The sequence below is a fragment of the Notolepis coatsorum genome (assembly GCF_963971535.1).
Source record: "Notolepis coatsorum genome assembly, contig: SCAFFOLD_3587, whole genome shotgun sequence".
Lineage (NCBI taxonomy): Eukaryota > Metazoa > Chordata > Actinopteri > Aulopiformes > Paralepididae > Notolepis > Notolepis coatsorum.
The window spans coordinates 1-17,061 of NW_028169986.1; the positions used below are offsets into that span (position 1 = coordinate 1).

At 44.7% G+C, this 17,061-nt stretch overlaps 1 protein-coding gene across 1 annotated transcript; it reads left to right on the top strand.

Annotated features, from left to right (window-relative positions):
• Positions 1-4,499: 4,499 nt before the first annotated feature.
• Positions 4,500-16,615, top strand: LOC311248633 (kinesin heavy chain-like; the record flags this gene model as incomplete). Its single annotated transcript, XM_084339488.1, has 7 exons — positions 4,500-4,648; positions 8,657-8,835; positions 11,098-11,166; positions 11,725-11,931; positions 14,123-14,291; positions 15,503-15,699; positions 16,498-16,615. Coding segments are annotated over 7 exons (1,088 nt in total), but the record flags the coding sequence as incomplete, so codon positions are not given.
• Positions 16,616-17,061: the final 446 nt, after the last annotated feature.

The following is a 17,061-nucleotide window of genomic DNA, read 5'->3' on the forward strand; positions in this document are numbered from 1 at the left end:
CAAGGTGAAGGGTGAGTCATTAGCCTAGGACACAAAGTGATCTGAAACCCTCCCCTCCTCTCCTCTCCTCTCCTCTCCTCTCCTCTCCTCTCCTCTCCTCTCCTCTCCTCTCCTCTCCTCTCCTCTCCTCTCTCTCCTCTCCACACCTCTCCTGTCCTCATCCTCTCCTCTCACACCTCTCCTGTCCTCTGCACTCCTCTCCTCTCCTCTCCTCTCCTCTCCTCTCCTCTCCTCTCCTCTCCTCTGCACTCCTCGCCTCTCCTCACCTCTCCTGTCCTCTCCTGTCCACACTTCTCCTCTCCCTCTCCTCTCCTCTCCTCTCCTCTCCTCTCCTCTCCTCTCCTCTCCTCTCCTCTCCACACCTCTCCTCACCTCTCCTCTCCTCTCCTCACCTCTCCTGTCCTCTCCACTCCTCTCCTCTCCTCTCCACGACCTCTCCTCTCCTCTCCTCTCCTCTCCTCTCCTCTCCTCTCCTCTCCTCTCCTCTCCTCTCCTCTCCTCTCCTCTCCTCTCCTCTCCTCTCCTCACCTCTCCTCTCCTCTCCTCTCCTCTCCACACCTCTCCTCTCCTCACCTCTCCTCTCCTCACCTCTCCTCTCCTCTCCTCTCCACACCTCTCCTCTCCTCTCCTCTCCTCTCCTCTCCTCTCCTCTCCTCTCCTCTCCTCTCCTCTCCTCTCCTCTCCTCTCCTCTCCTCTCCTCTCCACACCTCTCCTGTCCTCTCCACTCCACTCCTCTTCTCTCCTCTCCTCTCCTCTCCTCTCCTCTCCTCTCCTCTCCTCTCCTCTCCTCTCCTCTCCTCTCCTCTCCTCTTCTCTCTTCCCTACTGCACTCGCCTGCATAACACACTAACCCCACCCTCCTCTCTGCTGCACGAGCAGAGTCAAGCTGCCTGTCCTTTGTGTCCTCTAGTTCTCATGCACACACACACACACACACACACACACACACACACACACACACACACACACACACACACACACACACACACACACACACACACACACACACACACACACACACACACACACACACACACACACACACACACACACACAAAGAGGCATGCACACACACACACACACACACACACACACACACACAAAGAGGCATGCACACACACACACACACACACACACACACAAAGAGGCATGCACGCATGACGCACACGCGCACACACACACAAAGAGGCATGCACACATGATGCACACACACACAAAGAGGCATGCACGCATGACGCACACGCGCACACACACACAAAGAGGCATGCACGCATGACGCACACACACACAAAGAGGCATGCACGCATGACGCACACTCATATCACACACAGGGCTACTGCAGTCATCTCTCACAGGAACTGCTGCAGGGAATGAATGCACACAGACACACACATTATGCACAAAGAGGCACACCACACAGCACGCACATTCATAAATGCACATGCGCGATACACACTCGGCGGAGCTACTGCAGGGAGGGCACATGTGTGCAGGCACACCCACACACACACACACACACAACGCACACGCACACGCACCACACACACACACACACACACACACACACACACACACACACACACACACACGCACGCACACACACACACACAGATACAAACCCAGACGGCCATGGCTCTCAGCTGAGCAGCTGTTATGAAGGGCGTGTCCAGGGATGAGACAGCCTGAGGGTCTCATCCACCAACTATACAACCTGAACAGAACCACTGGGCCAAGAGGATGATTGTGTCTGTTGAGGCGATGTGTCATATGTCCCTCATATAGCGCAGAATATGTCTGGTGTTATACTCTACAAACATTAACTAAAAACATTAAAGGAAAACTCCAACATTTTGGGAAATTAGCTTATTTAACATCTTCCCTGGAGTTAGACAAGAAGATACATACCTTTTTCGTCTCTCTGCATGCATTGGGCTTAGGGAACGCCTGGACCGTTAGCCTAGCTTAGCTTCATCACAAGTGGGGCAGCCTAGTTCACTACAGTCAGGAAATATACTCCAAATACAATCAAAATACAACTCCCAAACGTTCCTTTTTTTTACCTACTTTTTCTCCTCCTTTTTTCTGTGATTCTTCTCCCATCCCAATTTTCCTCTCGTGCCAATTCTCCCTCCCCTGTCCTGATCGTTCGCATGTTCCCCCCACTGGCCGGTCGTAGGGAGGGTAGAAGCCCATCACATGTCCCCTCCGATACATGTGGAGGCAGCCAGCCACTTCTTTTTCACCTGCCTGATTCGAGACCGGTGTCTCTTGCGTTGGTGATGAGCGTAATGTCCGCTGCGCCACCCAGCCGCCCCCACTCCCAAACGTTCCTGTAAACATGTTGTGACCTGTGTATTTACCACGTCTCCCAGTCACACGAGTCTCCCAGTCACACAAGTCTCCCAGTCACACAAGTATCCCAATCACACAAGTCTCCCAGACACACAAGTCTCCCAGTCACATGAGTCTCCCACTCCCAGTCACACAAGTCTCCCAGTCACACAAGTCTCCAAGGCACACGAGTCTCCCAGTCACACAAGTCTCCCAGACACACAAGTCTCCCAGTCACACGAGTCTCCCAGTCACACAAGTCTCCCAGACACACAAGTCTCCCAGTCACACGAGTCTCCCAGTCACACAAGTCTCCCAGACACACAAGTCTCCCAGTCACACGAGTCTCCCAGTCACACAAGTCTCCCAGTCACACAAATCTCCCAGTCACACAAGTCCCCAAGTCACTTTACGATGATTTAGGGGTGCTGTTAGGGGATGTTGATATCAACTTTAGCATTTTGTCCTTTTATACTGTCTGTGTTTTTACATCTTTTTTTCTGTACTGTTTCTACTCTGCTCCTGTATTGAATTAGTTGTAGACACACAGGGCTAGATCCAAAGAATGGATTGCACGGTGCTAGTTGCACACTTACTTACCCATTCTACAATCTGTTAATACAATTTTCATTCAATCAATCGCCATGCAGATTGATTGATTGAATGAACATTTTATTAACAGATTGCAGAATGGGTACAATACAGTACGGCTCAATACACACAATTGTTAAGGGGATGCAGACCAGAGAAACACCTTCGTCTTGTTTACATCAGGGTCCCCCATTTTCAATTCATAATGAATTGTAAGTAAGGGTGCAACTTGCACCGTGCAATCCATTCTTTGTGGATCTAGCCCACAGTGTTTGCTCTGTACCTGTATTCCAATGTGGATTCGTCCATACATGGCAAATAAAATCTCTGACTCTGACTATGCACGCGTTACAATTGTGTTTATAATTTAGTAGATTTATACATTTAATTTATACATCCTTACCTTCGATGGGGTATTGCATTTATTTATTTTACATTTATTTTGGATTTCATGGTGGGTTTTTTGTTCTTGATTTATTGTGATGTTTCTTCTTGATTCTTGTTTAACACTTTGGCTGCCTAAGGTTAAATTCATGATATACCATAGATTGCCAGCGCTATTTGTCTATGGAGAAAGTCCCCTTCTTTGCAGGGCTATAACTTTTTAAATTCTATTGCTACATTGCCATTATTAGGGCCCATTCAAAGTCCTATATGTATTGTTCATTGTGTAGCAACGTTAAACTTTTTCATTCACATATTCATAGTAAAGTATGGTCTAATGTATAAGTATGTTTTCATCTCTTTCTGCAGCTTTCTCCAGAACGTGATATATAGCCCCAAATGCATTATATTGATGATGAAATACAGTTTGATGGCAATCAGCGCGATATAAAAAATTCCAACTAGACGTACTTCTAGAAGTTACTACACGTCATCTGATGTTGACCGGATGGGCGAGGGGGCGTTTATAATTCCGTGGGCAGCGTTATACCAATCATCTAATGTGGGTCAAATGTTGATAATAGCAGTTAGTATCGAAGACGGTAACGTTACACGCTGAAACTCACCCCAGTCTCCGCGCGCCGTTGGGCGATCATCGTCGAGTAGAAATCTTATCATTATGGGATATATTTTTACCCGGTCCATCTCCAGCTTGTATAATGGTATATACGTCCAAATCATGTTGTTTATCGAGTTATTGCCAATCGATCACCGTGTAGCGTGACGAGCCAGAGTCCCATGACCTATAGCGAGCGCCCGGAAGTACTACGGTCGTCATGACAACCTCTATTCAACATCCTGTTTGGCGATTGCGCCGATCGGCCACCAGATGGCGCTCCTGAACCGCCAGAGAGCTCAGTGGGTCCTGCTGGTGGATCTCAGGCCAGCGGAGGGGACATATGAATCCGATCGCAGATTTTTGAAATATTGATATAAGGACGACGTAACGCGTCCTCCGGCAACTTTAGCATGGCCAGCAAAGACGTCTAAAGACGGGTCCCGGCAGTCAAAGTGTTAAAGAAGACGTGTCCGGCCCAATGTGTGATTTCGGGCTTTACAAATAAATTTGATTTGATTTGATTTGATTTATAATTTCAATATGCTTTTTTTTTTATCTGTCTCCCCTCTGCAGAGCCAAGACCATCAAGAACACAGTGTCCGTGAACCTGGAGCTGACGGCGGAGGAGTGGAAGAAGAAGTACGAGAAGGAGAAGGAGAAGAACAAGGGCCTGAAGACAATCATCCAGAGGCTGGAGCTGGAGCTGAACCGCTGGAGGAACGGTGAGGAAACACCAGGGAACGAGCACGCTGGTGCGGTGATTAGGGTTGGGGAGCGAACTCTGTACTTTTAAGGGTACTGACCAAATTACGTTGGCACTACCGAGTAGTGATTCATGCTCTGTGCCACATTTCGTGGCACCTAAGACCCGGCCACAGTAAATTTCGCAGAGTAAATTTTACTCAGTTTAAGTAAAATGTACTCAGTTTGAGTAAAATTTACTCTGCGAAATTTACTGTGCGCGTTAGAAAATTATCTGAATTCCAATCACGCGCAATTGTCATTTCATAATAGACACAGACCAGCGCGAGCAACGGGTCTAATGTGTCTAACATGCTTTGCATCGTCGCCATTCCTGTATGTCCACGTCACGGTAAAAACCTTAACTAACGCTAACTAAGCTAAGCTAACTAACGTTAGCCGCTAACGCTAACCCTGGAAGCGCTCACAGCGGAGTGACTCCACGACACCAGTTTAAGTTTTGAGTCCCATTAGTGAGGAAAGGGGGGGGTCTGATCCTCTCTCTCTCTCTCTCTCTCTCTCTCTCTCTCTCTCTCTCTCTCTCTCTCTCTCTCTCTCTCTCTCTCTCTCTCTCTCTCTCTCTCTCTCTATGTTCAATGATTTAAAGTAGCCAAACGTTACACTATAAAAACGAACTGGATGGTTAGTGCAAACATTTAATTGAGTGTCCCATCTCTGGTCTTTGGAAAGACCAGATGAGGTCAGATGAGTTTGATTAGATTAGATTAAACTAGATATAAATTAGTACTACTGAGTAATAGTGCTATTACATCAGATGTATGTACAGAGTTGTAGTATTAACATGTACAGTGATACAGGTATAAAGCCACTATGGTAGTAAGTCATACTGACCAGCAGCTTAACTAGTAAGAGTAGGTTGGGGATATGTATAGATATAGTATCTACAGATTATGTAAAAAAGGATTATATGCAGGTATGTACAACATTATTGTACATGCTATCATACAGAGGTACAGTATATGGGTTATATGCAGATGTATAAGTAGGTATATAGAATAATTATATGCAGGTATATTCAGTCAGATATATATACTGTATATGCAGTAAATATAAATATATAAATGTATATATATGGTATACACAGCACTATTGTACATGCTATCATCACAGAGCTATATGGGTAGACTATTGTATGAGGTAAGGTAGTTGTGATTCTTATGATTACTATGATTATAGTATTATTATGTCAGTCCTTGATCGACATCACACTTGGTGCGTGTAGGGCTGAGGTGTACTGAAGCAAAACAATACAAATAAAAAAGAAAATGGTGAATTGAAAGAAAATTGGATGTGGAATGTGTTTTTACCTCCATGCCTTCCACCAGTTTAGTTCAGTTCTGTTGCATGGTAACCATTGCCCCCCCCCCCCCCCAACCCACAGTGTCTCTCTCTCTCTCTCTCCCTCCCTCCCTCTCTCTCTTTCTCTCTCTCCCTCCCTGGTGTACTGTGATGCTAGCAGCCCCTCCCCTTAGCAGCAATCAGCTCGCTGCCGCTAATCCCTCTCAGCTCTCCACACATGTCACACACACACACATGTCACACACACACACACAGAGGCACAAATGCACATACACACGAATGTGCACATACACGCATGCACACGGGCATAACACACACACAGGCTCACATGCACACGTATACTCACACACACACACACACACACACACACACACACACACACACACACACACACACACACACAGTGCTGAATCAGTGCTTTGTGTCATGACTCAGCCGTTGGCTCTCTCCCAAGTCGTTTGTTCTCTGCTCACCTCTTCGCCCCGTTCTCCTCTCATTCGCTGATGTGTCGCTGCTGTAGTCGGTTTCACTGGAATTCTGTTGCCAGGGGAACAGTTTGTAACAGTTCGATTTCCTGTCAACTATCGCCTTAGAAACACATTGCGTCAGGCGGGTCTTTTTTGTTGTCGCTTTGAACGCATCTATATAGAAGCAGCTTCGTGGTTTGTCTGTCCCTGTGACATCATTCATTCATTCATTCAAACCTTTATTTATTCTCGAAAAGACAAAAGACGTTTTGTCTCCAGCCTGGGTAAAGAAGAGACTTAAAACATTGATCCACTGTAATGAGAGAAGCTTCTTACTGAAATAACCCACGGCTCAAAATACTTCTCCTGAGTTTCCAGGGTTCAAAAATAGCTCTGGAAATGTATTAGATTGATTAGGATTTAGGTGAAATTCATTCAAACCTTTATTTATTCTCAAAAAGACAATTGAGGTCAGGTCACCCTCATTTTCAATGTCGTCGAGACTTTACAGACATTTCAATGCACACATTTCTACAATATAACAATAAAACATATTAATAACTATCTATATGAAATGCTCCCAACTCTGCCATCTAAGGCCCCGTTTAGACAAGCGTTTTGTGAACAGAAACCGCAAAAGTCATCTTGCGGTTTCACTTTTAATTTTACGTTTAGACAAGCGTTTTGGGGAATTCTCCGTGCAGACGACGCTGTAACAAACGGAGCCCCGCTGTCACACGATTGGCGCATATGTCACATGACGTGCTGTGAAGACCCGCCCTACTCTGCCTCTGATTCGCAGACTGTGGATGGGGAATTTGATTGGACAAAAGCAGAGTCACTCACAGACAGTGGGTCCACTCACGCCGCGGGACAGATTCTTGTGTATTTAACCCTTTCACTGCCACACGACAGCCGGTTGTGTGATAGTAAAGGGTTAACCTTCTGTCGTGTGGCAGTGAAAGGGTTAAAAGTACTGCCAATGTAGCCTTCAGGTGATCTCCGTTGATATAGTCAGACATACTTGCTTTGTTTACGTCTCGGCTACTGGCGCATACCTGCTACATGTGACGTAAGCAGTACGCGCGACCAGAGCCGTGACAACCCTTTCGTCATCGTTTTAACAGATTTATACGGTTTGACAGTTTAGACGAAAGCGCAAAGCTTTTGCGTTTCTAGGAATTCCACCCTGGAAGGTAGTCTCACTTTTTTGCGGTTTCACCCCGTAAAAACGCTGTTTCCGTATAAACGAAAGGCACATCTGTAAAAATATTTTTGCGGATTCACCTGCTAGCGTTTCCGTCTAAACGGGGCCTAAGATAAGATATTCCTTTATTGATCCCCTTTGGGAAATTCGGGCGTCATAGCAGCATGGGGGAGAGGGGAGGGGAGGTACAGGTATGGGCAGGGTAATAGTAGAAAGACATAAATATAGACAATAAAATTAGATCTGAATATAAAAATAAGAGAAATAATAAACAGTGTAAACAAAGGTGCAGATGGGTATGCCCTATCAGTTATATTATACGTTACTCTCAATAAATATAGGCAATAAATAAAATGTATTCTGAATATATAGTATGAGTAAGAGTAAAAGTAAATAGTATACAGTACATAAGGTGCAGTATACACAAGGTACCCTAACTGGCATGATATTCGTCATATATATGAGCTAAGAATTTAGATTTGGGCCACTTTCGCTTGCAGTGTCAACATGGCCTACAGTAACTGCTCCACTGCTAGTGACCCTGCGCTATGACCTCTCTGACTAAATGCATGTGTGTGGGGGGAACTCTGTGTCCTACGGATGAGATGCTAAACCGAGGTCCTGACTGAATGTCGGTCATTAAAGAACCCAGGACGCCTATCGTAAAGAGTAAGGGGTTCTCCGACGTTCCTGGCCAAATTCCCAATCAGGTCTCTGACATCAAGGCCACCTAATCATCCCTTCCCCTTAATTGGCTGATATCAATCCCCGTCTCCTGAGCCGTTCAGCCACTGTGTAGTGTGATGTGTGCCGGGTACCAGTGTATGGCAGCCAAGGTTGGGTGCTACCAGTGGTGGTGAAGGAGGCCATTTCCACCCTACATCGTGGGGAGTGCTTTGAGTGTCTAGAGAAGCACTAAATCTAAATGTAATTAATTATGAATTATTATATGTATGAATGTGTGTGTGTTTGTATGGTGGGATGGACCGATGCAGGGGAGAACGTACCGGAGGAGGACCAGCTGAGCTCCAAGGAGCAGAGGAGCCTGGAGCCGTGCGACAACACGCCCATCATCGACAACCTGACGCCGGCCTGCGGGGGGGTGGTCACCACCGAGGACAAGGGCAAATACGAGGAGAACATCACCAACCTCTACAAGCAGCTGGACGACAAGGTCAGGACCTCAGCGTTTATCTGTACTGAGAGTTTAAAGGACCAGGGCCTCAGGGTCCATCTGTACTGAGAGTTTAAAGGACCAGGACCTCAGGGTCCATCTGTACTGAGAGTTTAAAGGACCAGGACCTCATCTGTACTGAGAGTTTAAAGGACCAGGGCCTCAGGGTCCATCTGTACTGAGAGTTTAAAGGACCAGGACCTCAGGGTCCATCTGTACTGAGAGTTTAAAGGACCAGGACCTCAGGGTCCATCTGTACTGAGAGTTTAAAGGACCAGGACCTCAGGGTCCATCTGTACTGAGAGTTTAAAGGACCAGGACCTCAGGGTCCATCTGTACTGAGAGTTTAAAGGACCAGGACCTCATCTGTACTGAGAGTTTAAAGGACCAGGACCTCAGGACCTCATCTGTACTGAGAGTTTAAAGGACCATAGTGTTATGGTGGTAAACGCTACCTTAATGTATCTCCTGGTCGCACAAAGATGTCACCTCTTTCGATGCACGCTTTGGACCAGAAAGGCTCTACGGGATTAGTTTGATAGTGTAAACAAGGACATTCATGCCGAGAGAGAGAGGGAGGGAGATAGAGAGGGAGTTTTCTAAGGAGTGACCAATGTTTAATCCATAATGTGCGTATAATAGGAGATTATTTTGGGTAGGTTTCTTTTATATAATTATATAACGTTAAAAAGAAAAATTCTAAAGGTAAACAAAGAAAAACATAAAAAAAAATTAACTGTGCTCAGGAAAGTGGCCATGGGTATTAATGTAAAACATGTGTGCTGATTAGTACAACTAGACCAGTATGGTCCAGTTTAGCTGTTCCTTCAAAATGTAGATCCAAAAAGGGAATTGTTTATTGTCTGTTGGTACAGAAATTAGTTTTATGTCAGACAGACAAGACATCATTTACCATTTACATCAGAGCAACTATGTAATTAACCCCTTCCTTCCCTCCCAACCAACGTTATTCATTGATGTGGCACAGTCCCATACGTCCAAGTTATTTTGTATTGCACAGCCCTTTTATATTGCACTGTCCTGTGTACGTTGTGACACATTTTTTTAATTGTTAAGTAGGCTTATTGAAAGTGGCACAGACCTATGTGAGGGTAGCAGCTCGTATTCTGTGTGTAATAGAGTACATGTGACTGGGATCTTTCATGATCTTATGGGCCATTCCAAAATATTTGTAGTGAAACTTCCCAGAAATGTTTGGATTGCCGATTATCTTTGAGGCGATTTTAAAGGAACACGTCGACATTTTGGGAAATGATCGTATCGTCTTCTCCAGAGAGATACAAGGAGATAGATACCAGTCTCCTCTCTGTGCGTTCAGTAGAAAGCTATCTGGCTGCACGTTAGCCTAGCTTAGCACAATGAATGGAGGCAGACAGTGAGAGGTGTTAGTTGGACAATGCCTAGGCTAACCGGCACTGTCCGCTTCCATTAATTGTGCTAAGCTAGGCTAACGTGCAGCCAGATAGCTTTCTACTGAACGCACAGAGAGGAAACTGGTATTTATCTTCTTGTCTCTCTCTGGAGAAGACGGTAAGCTAATTTCCCAAAATGTTGGCGTGTTCCTTTAAGGAGTTTGCCTGGACCTCGATGCTGTTATACAGTGCCAGACGATGATGCAGTAGGAAAGGAGTTTTATCACATTGAACCCACATTGTAAGTTACTTGTAGTTAGAAGATTCCTCTGGCTCTGGGAAAAAACAAATACCATGATATCTAGATGTACTTGACATGATGTGATGTGATGTGACTGGAGGGAATAAGGAATGGAAAGTCATATGTTGGATAATCCAGTTGAGGTTCAACTGGATTATAATGAGACTGTAGGGTAACACATGAGACACTTTCAATTGACATTCTCAAATATTTCAGAAATCATTTTGTGAGAAATCGGACTATATATATATATAGTCCGATTTCTCATAAAATGATTTCTGAAATATTTGAGAACATCAATTGAAAGTGTCTCATGTGTTACCCTACAGTCTCATATATATATATATTGATAATTAATTAAGACAATGGAATTGTGTATCATGATTCGACCATATACAAAAAATCACATCCCAATCCCAATGTGGATTGTCATAGATAGACAATAAATAAAAACAATAAATATTGATATAATACCCAGGCCTAACCTAGGGGTTAAAACCCTATAATGTGAACGTCATGAACTACCATAGTTTGGTGACTCTTCCACTTTTAACCACTGACTTCTGCTTTCATCTCACTTGGTAACAGGACGATGAGATTAACCAGCACAGTCAACTGGCCGAGAAGCTCAAAGAGCAGATGTTGGACCAGGAAGAGGTGGGTGTTGTTGCTGTTGGAACCATGTCGGTAGTGTCTAGATCACGTAGCTCGGAAGGATGTTTCCATGGGAACCGCCACTTTTTTTTACCTAGCCCGACTAAAAACACACTTCTTCAATCAATATCTGAAATGAAAAGAAAAAAACAACGAACCTTTGTACTGTTTTTTGTTTTTGTTTTTGTTTTACTATTATGCACTTTGCTACTAAGGCATCTACTAGGCCTATATTACTACCTACTATGCTAATATGTCCATACTATACTACTGTACTATGCACTCAAGACTGTAGCACTCAAGATAGATACCAGTTTCCTCTCTGTGCGTTCAGTAGAAAGCTATCTGGCTGCACGTTAGCCTTAGCTTAGCACAATGAATGGAAGCGGACATGGCCGGTTAGCCTTCGGGGGAGAGGTGTTAGTTGGACAATGCCTACGCTAAACGGCCATATCCGCTTCGATTCATTGTGCTAAGCTAGGCTAACGTGTCCGTCTCTCTCTCTCTTCTGGCCTTGTGTCCGCCTCCCCCCCCCCCCCCCCCCCCCCCCTGGATGTACAGCTCCTGGCGTCGACGCGCCGCGACTACGACAAAATGCAGGAGGAGCTGTGCCGGCTGCAGACAGAGAACGAGCTGGCCAAGGAGGAGGTGAAGGAGGTGCTGCAGGCGCTGGAGGAGCTGGCCGTCAACTACGACCAGAAGAGCCAGGAGGTGGAGGAGCGCGAGCAGGCCAACCTGCAGCTGGCGGAGGAGCTGATCCAGAAGACGGTGGGTGTGGAGAGAGGAAGGGCCGGTTGATTTGATTTGATTTGATCTTTATTTATTTATCTCAAACAACCGTAAACACACACGTTTGTAATAACGGAAAAAATAACTAAAACTCTAAATAAAACAAATAAAATAAAATATTATATTTTATATTAAGCAATAATCAACATAGCTCAAGACAAATGGTTTTGTTCGAGAAGGGACAGAAGGAAGCAAAAGCTTATCTGGTCCTGCCCCTTCCTTACAATATCATATTTAATAATATGTAATAAGTCATTTAAAATAATAAATAATATGTGATTCGTAGGGTTCATTCAAGCACAGAGGGTGGAGGAAGTACACGGTTCCTTTACTTAAGTACAAGTATAAATACCCAGATGAATTAGTACATCAACTGGCCACATCCTGCCTGCAGAAAATTAATACATTAAAAACAATTATTAGGATATTAGGATGGGCTTGATGCCACAAGGGCTTAATTGTATTTTTTCGGCCCTCTGTTTAAGCTTTATGTATCTATTGAAAAAACAACAAAATGATTGGCAGAGATACATTTGACTATCACTTAGTTGTTGTTTCTGAACCATGGATAGCGTATTGTTGTTTCAGAACCATGGATAGTGTATTGCTGTTTCAGAACCATGGATATAGTATTGTTGTTTCAGAACCATGGATAGTGCACTGTTGTTTCAGAACCATGGATAGCGTATTGTTGTTTCAGAACCATGGATAGTGTATTGTTGTTTCAGAACCATGGATAGTGTACTGTTGTTTCAGAACCATGGATAGTGTACTGTTGTTTCAGAACCATGTATAGCGTATTGCTGTTTCAGAACCATGGATATAGTACTGTTGTTTCAGAACCATGGATAGTGCACTGTTGTTTCAGAACCATGGACAGCACTGTTTGTTGTGTGTAGGCGTTGGGGTGCGTTCCAAGGATACGTGAAGCTTATTGTAAACAAATTCCAGTCTTTCATGAATGGAATTCGGCTTGTGCCGTGTGCTCATGCAAGAATGGGGACAAACTCATAGCTCTCATTTATTCCGTTGGCATGGGAATATCCAGCTTTCAGGAAAACATTTTCTGAATGGCCTCGGCCTGCTCAGGGTATGAGTCAGAGTTGCATGCCTTGTGTAATGGTGATGCCTTAGATTGTATCATTTTACAACAGCGATCGTTTCATTGCAAATGAGACATACGGGTTTAATATTACTGAAGGTCAGCATGATGAATGTGTATCTATCAGTCCATTCTTCATTAAAGCTGCGGGTTTTCCACGTCAGCTTTCTGCTTTAGGCTCAGACGTTTTATTCCATAGACACTTAACCCCTAACTGCTTTCGATGAGCAGCTTGGCACCTTGCATGGTCGCCTCTGTGGTCGGTGTGTGAATGTGTGAGTGAATGTGTGAATGTGAGGCATAAGTTGTAAAGCACTTTGGATAAAAGCGCTATATAAATGGAGTCCATTTACCATTTACCATTCAAAGACCTATATTAACTAAAAGAGGACTAAATATGTCCCCTTTAAAGTGGTATGTGCTTCAGTTATGCTGCTCTGATTACCTCCTCTTGAACAGGCTTCAAAAGTAACTAGTAACTGATGGGTTCAGATTAATGGAGTGGAGTAAAAAGAATATTTTCTTTGAAATGTAAAAGTACAAAGTACAAAATGAAAATACTCAAGTGTTGTACAAGTACCTCTCAAGATTGTACTTAGGTACAGTACTTGAGTAAAACAAATATATAATCCAGGTCTTAAAAACCATGAAACACTGTGATACGATTTGGATAAAGGTTTGTAAATTCAAAGTTGCTTGCTTGATTTTGTACAGCTGTATTAGTAATATTGTTAGCCTATTGATAGCCTCTAGTCAAATCAGCGAGTGATAAATGTTCAATCTCTAAAAGCTGAGGCCGGAAAAATTATAGAATTTCAAAATGAAAAAATTTGTATATAATATAATAGTGTATATAATATAATAGTATATATAATATAATAGCATATATAATTTAATAGCGTATATAATAGTGTATATTATATAATAGTATAATAGTTTACAGGTGGTTTAACAAGCATTGAAAGGATCTCTGGAAAATATTTACCTGCTTATTCTATAAACTTGGTCACAAAGTAATTCAAAGTTTCTAAAAAGCTTTTTTTACGCATGACCTGTGATGGCCTGCAGGTGACACTGTCAGTCGTACAGCGGGAGCTGTGTCAGCTACAGGAGGTGAGTGGTCACCAGAAGAAGAGAGCTGCGGAGATCCTCAACCTGCTGCTACGAGACCTCGGCGACATAGGAGTCATCATAGGCAGCAGCGACATCAAGACTGTGGTGAGAACGCAAACATACTGTACATACAGTATAGTAGGGCTGACCCCTATTAATCGATTAGTCGACTAATCGGTCGAAAGGGGCCGTAGTCGACTGGCCAACCTCTTAGTCGAATATAATAAAAAATAAAAATAAAAAAAAAGTATTAATATTTTTTTTTTTTTTATCATTCTTTCCAAAAGAAAATAGGCCTAGAAGCGTGGCTAACACTAATGGCACGCATACCAGAGGCTAACTGCCTATGAAAACAGTCACAGAGGCACTGAAAGAGGATTTCACCCATCTAATGAACACACTAGACTAGACAAATATCAAGATGTATCCATCAGTGGACCAATTGCATGCTTTTGCAGAGGACAAGAAGCCTTCAGTCGACTCCTTCAGACATTAAGCACCCCCCACAGCCCAAATGAAAAAAAAATAAAAAAAAAAAACTTTAAAAATATTATATATATATATATATATTTTTTTTAGTCAACCAATAGTCGACTAACGGCAAATTTTGGCCAATCCTAGTCGACCATCCAAATCCTTAGTCGGGGACAGCCCTACAGTATAGACAGGTTTCCTGTTTATAAACATACCGTGTTCGAGCCAAGGTAAAGGTACTATACTGTAAATAACATTCAGCGACTAGATTGTAGGTTGCACTAGAGCAACCAGCATGTCACGCAACATGTAAACAACAACATTCTGTGCGGCTGGGTAGCACAGTGGACTAAGCACTCGCCTGCCACCGCAGAGACTCTGGGATCTAATCCAGCTGTCAGCGGTACCTCCGGCTTGGTCAGTCGTCCCTACTAACACAATTGGCAGTGTTAGCCGGTGGGAAGCCGGTGGGGGGTGTGTGTCCTGGTCGTTGTAAAACTGCGACTCCTACTGGTCGGTCGGGGGCGCCTGTTCAGCAGGGAGGGGATCTGGGGGGAAATAGCGTGAACCTCCGCACGCGTTACGTTCCCCTGATGAAACTCCTCGCTGTCAGGTGAAAACGTATCGGAGGAGGCATGTGGTAGTTCTACACCCTCTCCAGGCCGACAGTGGGGCAATGCGCACAACGACCAGGAAGGCAATTGGGATGGGAGAAAATACAGAAAGCCCAAAATAAATAGAATACATTTTTTTTAACAACATTCATTTTGGATCTGCCAAATTCTTTGGGGGGAAAAGCAATACGTTTCAATACTATTACTCTACATAGAAATGTAGCAGCTTTAATATTGCTCCTCGCAGCATCGGAGGGTAACGGGAACGGCATGGCGATGGAGGAGGAGTTCACCGTGGCTCGTCTCTACGTCAGCAAGATGAAGTCGGAGGTCAAGTCTCTGGTCAACCGCGGCAAGCAGTTGGAGAGCACCCAAGCCGACGCCCACCGCAAGATACAGGCCAATGAGAAGGAGCTAGCCTCCTGCCAGTTGCTCGTCTCCCAGGTAAAAGGGGCGGGGCCAGAGGAATTATTATTTATTTGTTATTATGGATGGGCTGAAATCACCCCCCCCCCCCCCCTAATGAGATGGAGCCGGTTTGATCACAGGGCGGGGTCACAACTAATCCCATCTTTTGATTGGCTTCTGTCGACGTTGACCTCTTACCAGAGATGTGATTCTATTAGTTATGCTTGTTTTATTGACCGCATCGTTTTTTTTCTCAGGGATCTCAGAGTTAATGGTTATTTCTGAATTCGCCCCATGTCTATAATAATGAACCAATCTAGAATAAAATACAGTTTATTTTCTGTTTTCCATATGCTCACTAAAGGAAAAGAAAACTGTCTAAAAGGCTTCTCTCTCTCTCTCCCTCTCTCTCATGCTCTCTCTCTCTCTCTCTCTCTCTCTCTCTCTCTCTCTCGCACTCTCTCTCTCTGTCTCTCTGTCTATCTTTCTCTCTCTCTCATTCTCTCTCTCCCCCCATCTCTCTCTCACCCTCTCCCTCCTCCCCTCTCCTCCCCTCTCTCTCCCCCCCTCTCTCTGTCTATCTTTCTCTCTCTCTCATTCTCTCTCTCCCCCCTCTCTCTCTCGCCCTCTCCCTCCTCCCCTCTCCCCCCTCTCTCCCCCCCCCTCTCTCTCTCTCTCTCTCTCTCTCCCCCCTCTCTTTCTCCCTCCCCCCTCTCTTCCCTATCTCTCCCCCCCCCTCTCTTTCTCCCTCCCCCCTCTCTTCCCTCTCTCTCCCCCCTCTCTCTCTCCCTCCCCCCTCTCTTCCCCCCCCCCCCCCCCCCCCTCTGTGTGCAGCACCAGGCTAAGATCAAGTCTCTGACAGACTACATGCAGAATGTGGAGCAGAAGAAGAGGCAGCTGGAGGAGAACCAGGATGCTCTGACAGAGGAGGTGGCCAAGCTACAGGCTCAAGGTCAGCTAACAGCCACTCTCTGACAGAGGAGGTGGCCAAGCTACAGGCTAACAACCACTGACAGCTCAGCAGCACCACTTCCTCACTGACGATACAGAGTCCCAATACTAATAATCAACATACGCCAACATTTTGGGAAATTAACTTACTGTCTTCTCCAGAGAGAGAGACAATAATAATAATAATGGATTGGATTTATATAGCGCTCTTCTCTGACTGACTGTTGCTCTGACTCAGAGCGCTTCACAGAGTCCATTATTCGTTCATACACAGTCATACCGGTGGTGGTAAGCTACAATTGTAGCCAGAGCTGCCCTGAGGCAGACTCACGGAAGCGTGGCGAATAATCAACGCCTACGGCCCCTCCGACCACCACCAACATTCATTCACATGCATACACATTCATACGAGGCAAGTAGGTTAAGTGTCTTGCCCAAGGACACAAC